Source organism: Xyrauchen texanus, chromosome 2 (assembly GCF_025860055.1).
Source record: "Xyrauchen texanus isolate HMW12.3.18 chromosome 2, RBS_HiC_50CHRs, whole genome shotgun sequence".
In the NCBI taxonomy this organism is placed as follows: Eukaryota; Metazoa; Chordata; class Actinopteri; order Cypriniformes; family Catostomidae; genus Xyrauchen; species Xyrauchen texanus.
This window is the reverse complement of record NC_068277.1, coordinates 7444803-7458519: the sequence shown is the minus strand read 5'-3', so window position 1 is coordinate 7458519 and position 13717 is coordinate 7444803. Positions and strand designations below refer to the sequence as shown.

General features: G+C 39.7%; 1 protein-coding gene across 1 annotated transcript in view; it reads left to right on the top strand.

Moving 5' to 3' along the window:
• The window catches only part of gramd2aa (GRAM domain containing 2Aa), a 44771-nt gene that overhangs the window by 19914 nt on the left and 11140 nt on the right, over window positions 1-13717 (top strand). Inside the window, exons 3-6 of the mRNA XM_052153421.1 lie at window positions 4309-4366; window positions 7419-7491; window positions 9782-9885; window positions 11560-11658. Coding sequence (XP_052009381.1) covers window positions 4309-4366; window positions 7419-7491; window positions 9782-9885; window positions 11560-11658 — 334 coding nt within the window. The remainder of the gene's footprint in view (window positions 1-4308; window positions 4367-7418; window positions 7492-9781; window positions 9886-11559; window positions 11659-13717) is intronic.

The window sequence follows — 13717 nt, the reverse complement described above, 5'->3', positions numbered from 1 at the left end:
TTATCAATGATGAACTCTTCTGCTACAAGAATGTAATGCATTTTAATTATCTGAATATTTTATATATATATATATATATATATATATATATATATATAATTTTTAAAAGATAACTATGTATAATTATATATTGATATAAATGTGTATAATCTTTATATATTGAATTATTGTTAAATGAGGGGCTTTCTCAGCAAATATTTGTATATGCGATTAATCACAATTAATTAATCAGGACACCATGTAATTAATTCGATTAAAAGTTTTAATAGATTGACAGCCCTAGAAATAATGTGTAGGAAGAGGTTTTTGTTTCTTTATATATTTAAGAGGACTCCCAAATAGTTCCACACAATAATATAAAGTTATTCTAAACTGATTATGCCAAAAAACAACACTGGTATCGGATCGGGATCGCTGTCGGCCGATACTGAGATTTCCGATATCGGAATCGGAAGAGAAAAAGTGGTATCAGTGCATACCTAATAAATATCCAATTTTGTGAAAAATGTCTTGACTTTTGACAGTCCAATCAAATAATGTATCAAAAAGGAGATATTAAAAATCACGGTTCATGTTGATTTTGGTTCATGCATCCGACTAAAAATAAAATGTCCAGTTGAGCATATTAAATTGTCATATATGGTATCCAGCGCAATGTGCTCTAGTTATTATATAGTACGTCATCCAGATTTTCCATCCATGCTGCCTACCATTTTTTTCATTTTTACAGGTAGAGTATATGCCATTCTGAACCTAGTCACCACTTACTCGCTCATCACACAGGAAACCACATCATCATGTGGTTCTCAAAAAGACAGTTCTCACAGCTTGTTTGTGCTTTTAAAAACACTGCTGGGAATTTTTGTTTTCATATGGTTACATTCAAAAATGAAAGTAAAGTTGCACTACCTGATTCTTTTTTAAAAATTTTTATGGCAACAACATGAGCATATAGAGCATATTGATTTTACTTACATGTTGATTTACCAGCTGGGTATAGAAAAACACTGGCCTAAGGGGACATAATATTATCTTCCCTGGAGCAGTCGTGTGTGAATAGATTTATGTGCTCACATCTATCTTTGTGTGAGCTGTTTTCACTGTTATGCTGAATGACTGATGCTCTTGCTGTATCAACAGCAATATGGTTAGGTAGAGGAGACACACTGTACTGGTGCTCTGATCTCATTCTGCCAGAAGATTCTTTACTGCACTCTTGGCCGTGTGCCTGTTTTCCCTGAGCTCTCTCTTATGGGCTGTGCCATGGAAACAGTGTGTGCGCAGAGTGACTGATGAAGTCTATAGTGTCATTTCAGACAACATTCGATGTCATTCATTACTTACACATTTTTATCCAGTGCAACATACACGATGATCTGTCAGCAGTAGACTAGGATTGTAAGGTGATTGCAAAAATAAAGATGGTTTCCAAACAGGTTTCCCAAACACTTTCCTCATCCATCATTAATTGGACAAATTATGGATACTCTCTAGCTTTAGCCTCCTTGTTAGTGCACCCACCTCCCATGCAGGAGACATCGGTTCGAGTCTCGTACGGAGCGGGTAGAACAGGAGTGTCACAATGGTGCCATGACCCGGATGGGAGTGAGGTTTAGGGGGGTGAGTGTAATGGTGATCAGCTGGTAGATAGCTGTGCAATGTGTATAAACCTCACTCTCCTGACCTCAAGAGGTGCACTAGCGACTGACGCTAGAGGCTGTAGCCTTTAGCCTCCTTGTTAGCGCACCCACCTCCCATACAGGAGATGCCGGTTCGATTCCCGTACAGAGCAGGTAGAACAGGAGCATCACAATGTTGCTGTGACCCGGATGGGAGTGAGGTTTAGGGGGGTGAGTATAACGGGAGCCAGCAGGTAGATAGCTGTGCAGTGTGTAAACCTCAATCTCCTGACCTCAAGAGGTACACTAGGGACTGATGCTAGAGGCTGTTGCCTTTAGAGTCCTATACGGAGTGGGTAAAACAGGAGCGTCACACATGGGATGGGTCAACTTACCAACAGGCTCATCTTACCTCAATTCTCCCCAATGCCCAAGAACTGAACAACTCAACAATATACAGTATAATCACACTTGCAAAGTTATCTTTACAAATGGTTTTTCCTCCTCCATACTTTAACACACCTGAGCTTTCCTTTTCAATTCTTGTGCAGCATAGCAGCAGTTCACATCTGTCGTCTCAGCCTTGATTTCTAAACAAATTATATATAAATATGCAGTGTGCAGTTTTTTTTTGAAAAGTCAAATACTATTCCAAGTCAACTACTGTGTAAAACATTTGTAGTTTGACTTCCTCTATGAATCTATCAAATGTGTCACTCTGTTTCTTTGAGTGGTCTGACATGTCAACTTCCAGAACAATCCATGGCATGCGTTTGGGGCCGGGCAGACTAGATTCGTTTGTTTGAACAATGAGAGACAGAAGATGAGGCGGAAGTTGTGGTTGGAGCGTTTGAGATGACTAATCGCACTGTGAATTCGACAACAGTATGTAGATAGATTTTCTGCTTAAATCGGTCTCCGCTTACCGAAATTCAATCACTGCCCCCAGTGGCCAAAGCTGGAAGTGCTTTTGAAAGTATATGGACTTTCCTGGTGAAACGTCCACAGAGTGACACCAATAGTGAGTATTTTTTGTTGTAATTGATGTTATACAGTCAGTAGAAATGCATATTTTATTAAGTCTACACCTCTCAACCTAACCGTCAGATGAGTAAAAATTTTATTTTTGAGTGAAATGCAACCACTGAATCGCACTCACCATTGTTTGTTTGAATGTGATTACGTCCTGGTTTCCATGTGACCAGAACCCATGTTGCTGAATTGTTGGAGTTGATTTCAGAATACATGAACTTTCTGAAGCAACATGTCGATTTCCTGTGTGATCATGCTTATTTGGGAAACTTGTTTAAAACATTCTTTATAATTACTGTCACGTGCTGCCACTAGTGGCACAGAAATAAGACACTTCTTGTTTGACACAAATCAATCAATGCAACAGTAGGCTTTTGTGTCATGTCTTGATTTCGACTTCAGTTTCAAATGCATGTGTTGCCCTGAATTCCTGCCAGAGTCATAAGCTTCATGATTGGGGCGTCAGTTTGCCTTAAGCCAATCAGGATGGCTGCAGAGACGTCGCCATGTCTCTGCAACAGAAACATTGTTACGTGCGTGTCTTCACGAGTTCAGCCTGAGGTTAACAAGGCTGTGTGTTTGCTCTGTCTTGAATAAGAGTGGAATACATGCCAAGCTTCGCTGGAGAACATGGTGCAAGATATCTATTATAGTTCAGTTTATATGTGTTTTTATGAGAGCATTTTGTTAAAAAGGTGTGTTTAAAATCTTACTTTTATTCCAGTTTCCACTTGAGCTGATCCACTAGTTTCATAATAATAGAGGAACACTAGTCCAACTTAATCATCTTGGTCACTGAGATTAAAGAAATACTTCACCCAAAAATAGCAGCCATATCACCCTATAGCTCAAGACCGGTTGCCCACTGATGCTAAGTAGGGCTGAGCCTGGTCAGTACCTGGATGGGAGACCTCCTGGGGGAAACTAAGGTTGCTGCTGAAACAGGTATTAGGGAGGCCAGCAGGGTGTGTGCTCTATGTGGGTCCTAATGCCCCAATATAGTGATGGGGACACTATGCTGTAAAAAGGCTCCGTCCTTTGGATGAGACGTTAAACTGAGGCTACTCTCTTTGGTCATTAAACGTCCTAGCACTCCTTGTAACAAGTAGGGGGTGTAACCTCAGTCATGGCCTCCTAATAATCCCCAGCCATTAATTGGCTCTATAACTCTACTCTCTCCTCTCTGTGTTCTGGTGCACTATGGCTGCTATCATCCAGGTGGATGCTGCACACTGGTGGTGGTTGAGTCCCCTGTTCACTGTGTAAAGTGCTTTCAGTGTAGTGTCAGAAAAGCGCTATATAAATGTTAATTAATTCAAAAAGTTGTACGACTTCTTCTATGGAACAAAAACACATTTTCATGCAGGCCTTTTTCATACAATGTCACTTCAATGATCACATCTGTGATGATCTAGAATTGACAAACAAATTCCCAAAGAATCATCATGTAAATAGTCCATACGATGCTATGTTCCAAGTCTTCTGAAGACACACGATAGCTTTACAAACACTTCTCAAGTTAACCGCTCACACGAGTGGAAAATGCTCAGTGAATAGCAAGTCAAATTTCAGTCTGTTCCTCAGACATTTTCATTTTATGGTGACCTATTTAATATTTTTCAACTAATCCTCTTATATCTTTCTCTGTACATCACAGGGTGCACCTAATAGATGACCTGTCATATGAGGATCTCAAGAAATGCTACCGTGGATCTGTAAGTACCAGTATCACCATATGTCAAGGTTTAGTCTCATTACGTAGTGTCTAAGCTGTAAATACACTGAAAAGGGTGCTTTAAATCCACATGATGTACATCGGTTTCACATGAATCAAATAAGTTACATCATATTTTTTCCTCTTGATTTAGCTCATTAATTCTTTGTCAGAAAACATGATTTGTTCATGCAATTTCAATATAATGGAATAAAGTTATTTTAAATGACCCAATTAAGTAGCCTTGAAGTGATTTTATGTGTCCCTCCCTAACATGGTTAATATAATCAGTTTTACAAAATATTTTTGTATCACATTACTGATTTATGTTATAAAGATATGCTAGTGAGCTAACGTTTTAGCTAGCAATTACATACATTAGCATGGTAAATGCTAAGTAGTAATTGCTCCCTGAGTAAAGCAACATACAGCATGTTATCTGTGTACTGTGTTCAAACTAAGCAAAAGCTACACTTTTCACCACAACAGTAACCCAGCGTATCAGAATCGGGTTTAAATCGCGAAATAACAACATTAAAAACTATTAAGTCCCTCTTCTTATATTGCTCAAAAATGCCTAAAATAACACTTCATTTCAATATTGATACTCTCCACATGCTGAGAACTACAAATTCCCTGCCCAGTTCCCCTTGCCCCAGGGCTGGATTGGTAATCTGGCATTTTCCCGGGCCGACACACTTTGGGGCCGATCAGGGCGGACTGGCCATCGGGAGAACTCCCGGTTAAACAACATTTGGGCCAGTTTATATGTAAAATCCCGGACCGATTTCTCTTCCCAGTCCACCCCTGCCTTGCCCATGTTATTAAACATGATTGGTTCACATTCACCCTACATAATGTAATCTAGTACAGGGGGTTTAAAACTATTTGATGCCAAGGACCCACATATATGACATCACCTTGCGAGGGACGCCCTCCTAAAATAGGTCACTGTATATTTTTGTGTATAAAGACCGGGGAAAAATGAAGAAAAATGTAAGTATGACACTATAAAGACTAAATAAAGAATACGCTTTTACATTTTTATTGTACTAAAGCCACAAAAAAAAGATCTCTTGTGGCTCTCTTAAAATGTTGAGCTGTCATTTGTTTAACACATCTAATCCATATTCAATGGAAATGATTTATTGTTCGAAAAATATATTTTTTTAAATTTCAACACACTTTTAAATGAAATGGAAATGTGTTCAAAAGTTTAGAAGAGAAGCACAATTTTGTTGTGTAGATCACAAATAATATGATTTAGTAAACCGGACAACCTGCCTTTTCCCATTGGAAAGCGAATTTTTAACGCATTTTAAACAATTTCCGATCAGATGTTGTTGTGATGCAAGGTGCTATTTGTCACCTTACTTAAAGGAATATTCTGGGTTCAATACAAGTTCAGATCAATTGACAGCATTTGTGGCAAAATGTTGATTACCACAAAACAAACATTTTGGTTACAGTAAACTTGTTTCATAAGGAGAGCATTATATGAGTAAACCCATATCCAATATTTCACCTTTGCTGCCATTATGATGTAATGCCAGTAAACCCTTTAAGTGATTTTATCACCATAAAATCATGTTAAATTGTATAAAGTTTATGTTTTGTGGCTATACTTTAGAAACAGTGATTATTTTAATGTTTATGAACTGCACTGAAACATTATGCCACAAATGCTGTTAATTGAGCTTAACTTGTATTGAACCTGGAACATTCCTCCTGATGCAAAACAAGTCTTTCTTTAAAATAGATGCCACTTGGTTTGACATTTTGTTTTCTAATGTAACAACACACTTAAAAGATATATATATATATATATATAATACACATTAATGTGCAAAATCTTCAGCTTTAGTGTGTCAATATGAAATACACATTTTAGACTCTCAGACATTACTTTTGCAAATAGAAAAGATTAGAATAGAAGAACAGGGAGTCCTGCAACAGATGTAACGGCCCCCACAGAGCCCCCCACTGAACATTGTGACAGTCTGGGATTACATGAAGAGACAGAAGCAATCGAGACGAATAGAAGAACTGTGGCACATACTTCAAGAAGCTTGGAACATCCGATCAGCCAACAACCAAGAAAAACGGTGCCTAGGTGACCGTAGGTGCTGTTTTAACAGCAAAGGTGGCCACACCAAATATTGAATTAGCTTTTTTATGTTTACTGGACTTTGTATGATTTATACAAAGCTCAAATGTGATTTGTTTAAATTGTATTTTTGCCAGAAATAATTTTTGGAGTGCATTCATACCTTTTAAAGTGTGAATGAATTGTCCAAATACTTTTGGTGCGCTTTCAGAGTAGATCCTGTGGCCTCAATATTTCTGCTCAGGAAATAAGAAAAGTTCAAGTCAAGGTCTTGAATTTTATTAGCACAAAGCACTAGTGCTAAACCTCCAGATTCCTGCATTGAAATACATATAGAACAATTGGTACAGTGTATGTAATGCTTTTATTACAGCATATAAACCAACAGTGCAGTTGCACAAGCAGGGTTAAACATTATCAGAACACTTCACTAATGTGATCAGCCCATCTAGATAATGAACATTATCTAAACGATCTGTTATGCACCATTCTGAAAAGCTCTGCGCTGCAGGAAGCACCAGTGAGAGCCCAAGTGAAGGTTGGTGTGCTAGAAATGTGCCTGCAAGTTTTTCCGTTTCAGTGAAGTGGGTGTTTCTGCTGCTTGTCTGTGACGGAGCAGTGGAGAGGGCGAGCGAGAGAGAGAGAGAGAGAGAGAGAGAGAGAGAGAGAGAGAGAGAGAGAGAGAGAGAGAGAGAGACTCTTCTGAAGTAAGAGGAGACACTGTTTTAGCTCACAGGAAGAGGAGAGTTGAGTCTGCTCCCGGGACAATAAAGAGGGACCGGGTATCTGCAGTGCACACAAAGGCTGCATCTGGGTTTTTGTGAAGCGTTGATGTAGCGTCAGCATGCTGAGCTTGGTGCAGAGCTCGCATCCCTTGCAAGAACGAAGCAGACTGCAGAAGAGCTGTGCCAAGCAGCTGATTTCCCTTTCTTCTTCCTCTTCACAGACCGTCAGCAAGTACAATGCACAGTACCACAAGCTTTTCCAGAGTGTTCCCAAAGATGAGCTGCTCATTAAAGGTAAGGGTTTGGTGTTTTCATCATTGCGTTAGTTAGTATATTACATTTAGTTTTGTTGCAAGTCGGCAATCTGTTTCCTTGTATATTGACTGTTTGACTTCATTATTTTAATGCGTTACTTCTATCACTTCAACATGAATATTATGTCATCATTTACTCAGTCATTTTGTTTCAAACCAGCATGACTTCTTTTTTTTTAACACAAAAAGAGAAGTTAGGCAGGTTGGTTGGTTGGCTAGTCACCATTCACTTTCATTGTATGGAAAAAAGATGCAGTGAAAGTGCATGGTGACCAAGGCTGTCATCAACTTCTCCTATTGTGTTTCACTAAAGAAAGAAAGTCATACTGGTTTGAAACAATATAAGTGACTTGTTGTACATATCGTGGCAGTTTCCTGGTGAAATGAACACATGCAGTGGTGCTACAACAACAACAACGACTTTTATTCCCTTTCAATCAAATCACGAGTAAAACAGCAGATTATCAGTGCATAATAGTTTTAATAACAATAGTTCGTCACACAATGCTATCTTATGCTATGGAGTGGTGGTGGTGTAGTGGGCTAAAGCACTGAACAGGTAATCAGAAGGTCTCTGGTTCGATCCCCACAGCCACCACCATTGTGTCCTTGAGCAAGACACTTAACTCCAGGTTGCTCCGGGGGGATTGTCTGCCAAATGCATACATTTAAATGTAAATGTTATGACATCTAAACGCTTTGTTATAGTGCATTATTACTTACTTAAGTAAGGTCATTTTAATATATGCTGTACACAGCCAGCAACATTTACAAGCTTGTTCGAGTGTTATCAAACTGCACTGTAGCTCAACTGATAAAGCGTTGCACTTGCGATGCAAAGGTGCGGGATACGAGGTCCCGAAGATCATGCATGACGAACATGAGTCAAAAGTGTCTTAAACCTCATTCACACTGGGCTCTGATCCCGGGATATTTGCAGGGATCAATGCCGGGGGTGTCTTCTGTGTGAACGCAAGCTGGTGCCGGAATGCCAGAAAATCTGATCTCTGGATCAGACCCTAGTAACATTGCCGGTATCAATCCCGGGACTTGTTTGTGTGAACATAAGCAAAGCCAGTACCATGAAGGACGTGTGTGTCGTAGTGTTGGCGTATTTATCATGCAAAGGCAATAGTTTGTGTACAGAATAGAGATTCAACGGTTTCAGTGTACCGTGGTTTAAAAAACATACGGCTGTCATAAACCGACTGTCACAGGGGTGGAATGTTTCATTCACGGGATTGTGTGACTCAGAAGTAAATAAATGAATGTTTCCATTTTAAATAACAGTTAAATAAAATCTATCTGCTACATTTACAGCTTCACTAACCTGATGTGAACGCAGCACAGCGAATGTCGGAACTTGAATGCTGTTTCCCTGTCATATATTGTGCAGTTGAGGTCCGTGATGTAGGAATACTTTGGATATTTAAAAATAATAATGGTTACCCAGCAAATGTTGGGTAACTATGGTACAAACGAATGCGGGGCAAGTTGTAACACATGACGAAACATAATATCTTAATAGAAACAAATTGATCTGGTTGCTTCAGCAATTGTGTTTTTTGATGTCACACTTACTATTGATTAAGTTTAGGTTCAAGGTTTAGGATAGGGCAGTCGGCTTTGTTGATTTACAGCTTATTAAACTAGATTTAATGAGTCTGTATCTGTTCGGGAGAACATTTCACTCGCTTTTACCGCCACACAGTGGACATTTCACTTCGCATCTGCCGTGATATTTGTGAGGAACCACATAATATCTTTTTGCATCAATGTTGCTGTAATCACACATTTTCATGAGATCAGGCTAATGTATTGAATTGTAGTTTACATCATCATAATAAAGGTGAAGTGATTTCAGCGCCACCGAATTCAATTGCAACATACAGATGTGATTGTTTTCAAACAGGTTTCCCATACACTCCCTCGGACTGCCATTGGTCAAAAAGATAGATAGTCCTACCCCAGACTTATGCTGTTGGTTGAGGCACTGTAGATGTTTCGGTCTGGTCGGGATGCTCAAAGCAAACAGAGCCACGGTGTTTGCACATTTCAGGGAAATCAAAATATAAATGGTTTACTTAATGTTGCATCTGCACATTAAACTGGGATGGGAGACAGTATAGTACCATAAACTTTTACGATTTAGCTTAAAGTAAAACCAGTCTTTTAAATGTGACACTTTTCTGGAGCACTCACAAGAAAGTATATTAGCTTGCATTACACGCAGATGTCTTGTTTAAGTGTTTTTGTGACCCCTCCTCTAGTGTACTCCTGTGCCCTACTGCGAGATATACTACTGCAAGGCCGACTCTACATCTCCAGAAACTGGCTGTGTTTTTACGCCAACCTCTTTGGTAAAGACATCAAGGTGAGTGTCAGGTCCTCAGCTAGTCACTCAAGGCCATTACCCCGCATGACTAAATGGTCATTCTCAGAAACAGTGCCAGATTACAGTGGTTACAGCCTTGCAAAGAACCAATAGTTATTAATCATCACAGTAACACTTTACCATAGGGTTGCATACCATTAACACAACAGTTAACACGAACGAACAATGAACTATACATTAACAGCATTTGTGTTGGTCAACGTTGATTTCTATGTAGAGCTGTGAATTAAGAAATGCAACTGTTTTTTTATTTTTTAAGAGATAATTAGTCACATTTTTACAGTATATGTGTGCATGCCATAAATAAAAAGACATGCTGTAATTAAACATTGGACAAAATCTTCTGCTGTTTTCCAGTAGACTTTTTTAATAATAGGGCCGAAAGGGCACATACAGATTTTATAAAGAGTTATTGGCAAGATCAGGGCTGGATGGGTAATCTGGCATACCGGGGGCCGACACACTTTGTGACAGTTCAGGAGTGGACTGGCCATTGGGACAACCGAGCGAACCAGTGGGTCGGTTGCGAAACGTGCCGAATGGGACGCCGCGTTATGCAGAATAGACCAGAAAATGGCACCGCGATATGCAGAAAAGTACAGCGAACACCCCCCACCCCCCCCGCTCAACAGTTGGGCCAGTTGCCATGTAAAATCCCAGCCCTGGGCAAGATTAACTTAAGTGTATATTGCCAATGCAATGCAACACACTATACATAGAGATATATACAAAGTTTAATTTGCGAAAGTTTAAAGTCTAAAAACTTTTATTTTCTGGGACAATTATATGTGTAATGAATAAACGTGCACTGTTCCACACAATCAGCTCTGTGAGAGGATGGGCATTTGAGTCAAGGGTGCATTTCCTGGATATGTATATATGCCATTTTTAGCCACAGGAAGTGAAATGAACTGAAATGAACGCGTTAAATTACCCATCCCATCACATCTGTAACATTATTGTATTGAACCCAGAATATTTCCTGAACATTACTGTAGTTTATACATTATGAATTAACAATGAGCAAGAATACAATAGCAATTTTAAGAATACTTTTAGGTGAAAAATGAAGGTGGCGCTGACCCCAAACTTTGTAGGTACCCTTAGGGCATGATGCTGATGATTTATACCAAATTTCGTAAGTAATATTAAATATTCTTAAATTTGTAAGCAAGTGTTTTTTGTTGTTTAAAAAAAATAAAAACACGCTATATACATTGTCTTTCAAAACAAACCTGTTACATCCAAAGTGTTTTGGGGTTGAATGTTACAGGGTTGCAAATCATTGCAAAAATATCTGAAAGACCCACAAAACAACATAAAACTGTTGTTTATCAACAGTTAATGCCTACTTATACAATTTAAGCATCATATCAACAGTCTCACCAGCACAATGATAACATAATTTGTTTAGTAACAAATGAGCTTGCAGAACGTCTAGTGTTTTGTATACTTTTGGCTGTGAGCCATGTTGCGGTTTGTTGTGCTGAGTTAAACGTAATGTTATATCGTTGCTTTAAGCACCGTGTTATTTAGTAATTAGATGTAGCTGCAGTTCTCCAACTCCAGTTTCCCCTGAGAGTGAAACAGTAATGCACAAGAATTCTTGAAGACGTGCAGTACTTTGAAGATAACTTTCTCTTTTTCTCTCAGGTGGCCATTTCTGTAGCGTCTGTGCGGTTGGTGAAGAAACATAAGACAGCGGGTCTTGTGCCTAATGGTTTGGCTATCACCACAGACAGCAGTCAGAAGGTATGAATCCATCAGTCTTCAGGTCAGGGACAGAGAGAGTAGTATACATCACTGAATCAGCGTATGCTGCGCCGCTGCAAAACAGTGCAAATGCAAATTGATGCTACACTTAGACTGCGGATAACAGTATGAATCTTAGTTTGTCTTCAATCAGCATTTCTCGCAGCTGAAATTGTGGTATGCCGTTTTGAAGTGAGCTGTTTAGATTTTGTCAGGGAAGGATACAGGGTTCAATTATTTAGTACACTGGCAAATGATCTGGCCTACACTGTAAAATACATTTATTTTCAGTACTTATTTCTTGTTTGTGTGTATATGCCCAAGGAAAACTATTGCTCATTGGTGGCTCTTTCATTGCTTGTGAGATTAAGGGCCCTTTTCTCAAGATAAAAACTTTAGAAGCTGGAGAATTAAGCAAAGATCTCCATCTGCTCTCCATTTTATCCCATTGCTAGCTGGTTTCTAGCTGCCTGGTTCAAGCTGGTTTAGATGGTTGACCAAATGGTAGGGCCATAGCTGAGCTAGTAGACCATCTGAGTAAAGAGCCTTGCTGGAAAAAACTAATCACAATAGTTTAGGGTCGTCAAGCTGGGTTTTGAAACCTGGCATGTGGTTTCTAGCTTGTTGAAGCTGGTTTAGATGGTACCTGTGTGAGCAAGTAGTCCCTTTTGGTGAAGCACTGTGCTGAACAAGTCAAGATGCACCAGCTTAAATTGGTCAAGCTGGGTTATGAAACATATTAGCTTGTTTGTTGCTGGTCCAAGATGGTCCACCTGCCCACCTAACTCCCTACTAGCTGGAATTCAACATGTCAGCCACATAAACCAGATTACCATAGCTAATGATCTGCTTTAACCACTGTAAAAATACACAGATTTGTTTTTTATAAATATAGCTACAAGCATACCAACAGCATGTAAGGAAGTATGATTGGACATCACTGATTATGATTTCAAGAAAAGTGGTATAAAAACATAAGTAAAATCACCAAGTTTCATATAAAAAAAAAGGTAAAGCATTGCCGAGATACAGCTTCAGATGCTTTTGGGCATCTTGCCATCTAATTCGTTGGTGTGATATTCGAGATTCATTGGGTCTATCAAAAAGCTTTTCATTACTTTTTTGTTGCGAGTATCCCTAGATGATGATGCACAGCAAATTTTGTGCAAATCGGACTTACAGCCTAGGAGGAGTTTGAAAAAGTAGGTTTTCAATTCAAAATGGCAGACAGGAAGTATGGCTGACCATGGCTAATTGAATATCAGCGTATTCGGCATGACATAAGGAATCTAAAGAGAGCAGTGACAGCATGCCAAAATTAATCAAACGTTGTAAGCATTTGTTTATCATTACATTATATATTTTGGCCACAATGTGGCGCTGACCCCAAACTTTGTAGGTACCCTCAGGGCATGGTGCTGATGATGCAAACCAAATACATTGCACCAATTCGTTTCTAAATTGCAGCAACACGGAGGTCGCTCGCCCCCTTGCCCGCACCGGGCACCCACTTTGCGCCGTGTGTACGGGTGACCTCGCCACCTCGGGCGGGGGGACACCACCACCCCCTGCCTCTGCCTCGCTCTCTATCTGGCTCGTTCCGTCCGGGCTTCTTGCTCTCCGGAGCCTTCGGTAATGATCCTTCGCAGGTTCACCTACGGAAACCTTGTAACGACTTTTACTTCCTCTAGATAGTCAAGTTTGATCGTCTTCTTGGCGCTCCGCCAAGGCCCGCGAAGAGCCCCGGCGGGGCCGATCCGAGGACCTCACTAAACCATCCAATCGGTAGTAGCGACAGGCAGGGTGTGTACAAAGGGCAGATAAAATTCTTTAAATGGCCAATGGCCAGTATGGCCAACATATGAAAATTTGGTATCAGTCAAAGCCGTATGCCCCAATGAATCTAAAGAGGCCATTCAGATCATTTTAGGCCAGACTATTTAGAAGTTATCATCAAAACAGTTTTCATATTTCTTGACCACTAGGTGGTGCTGTGCCGAAACTGTGCAGGTACCCTCAGGTCATGGCTGTGATAACAAATACCAAGTGTCACGTCAAG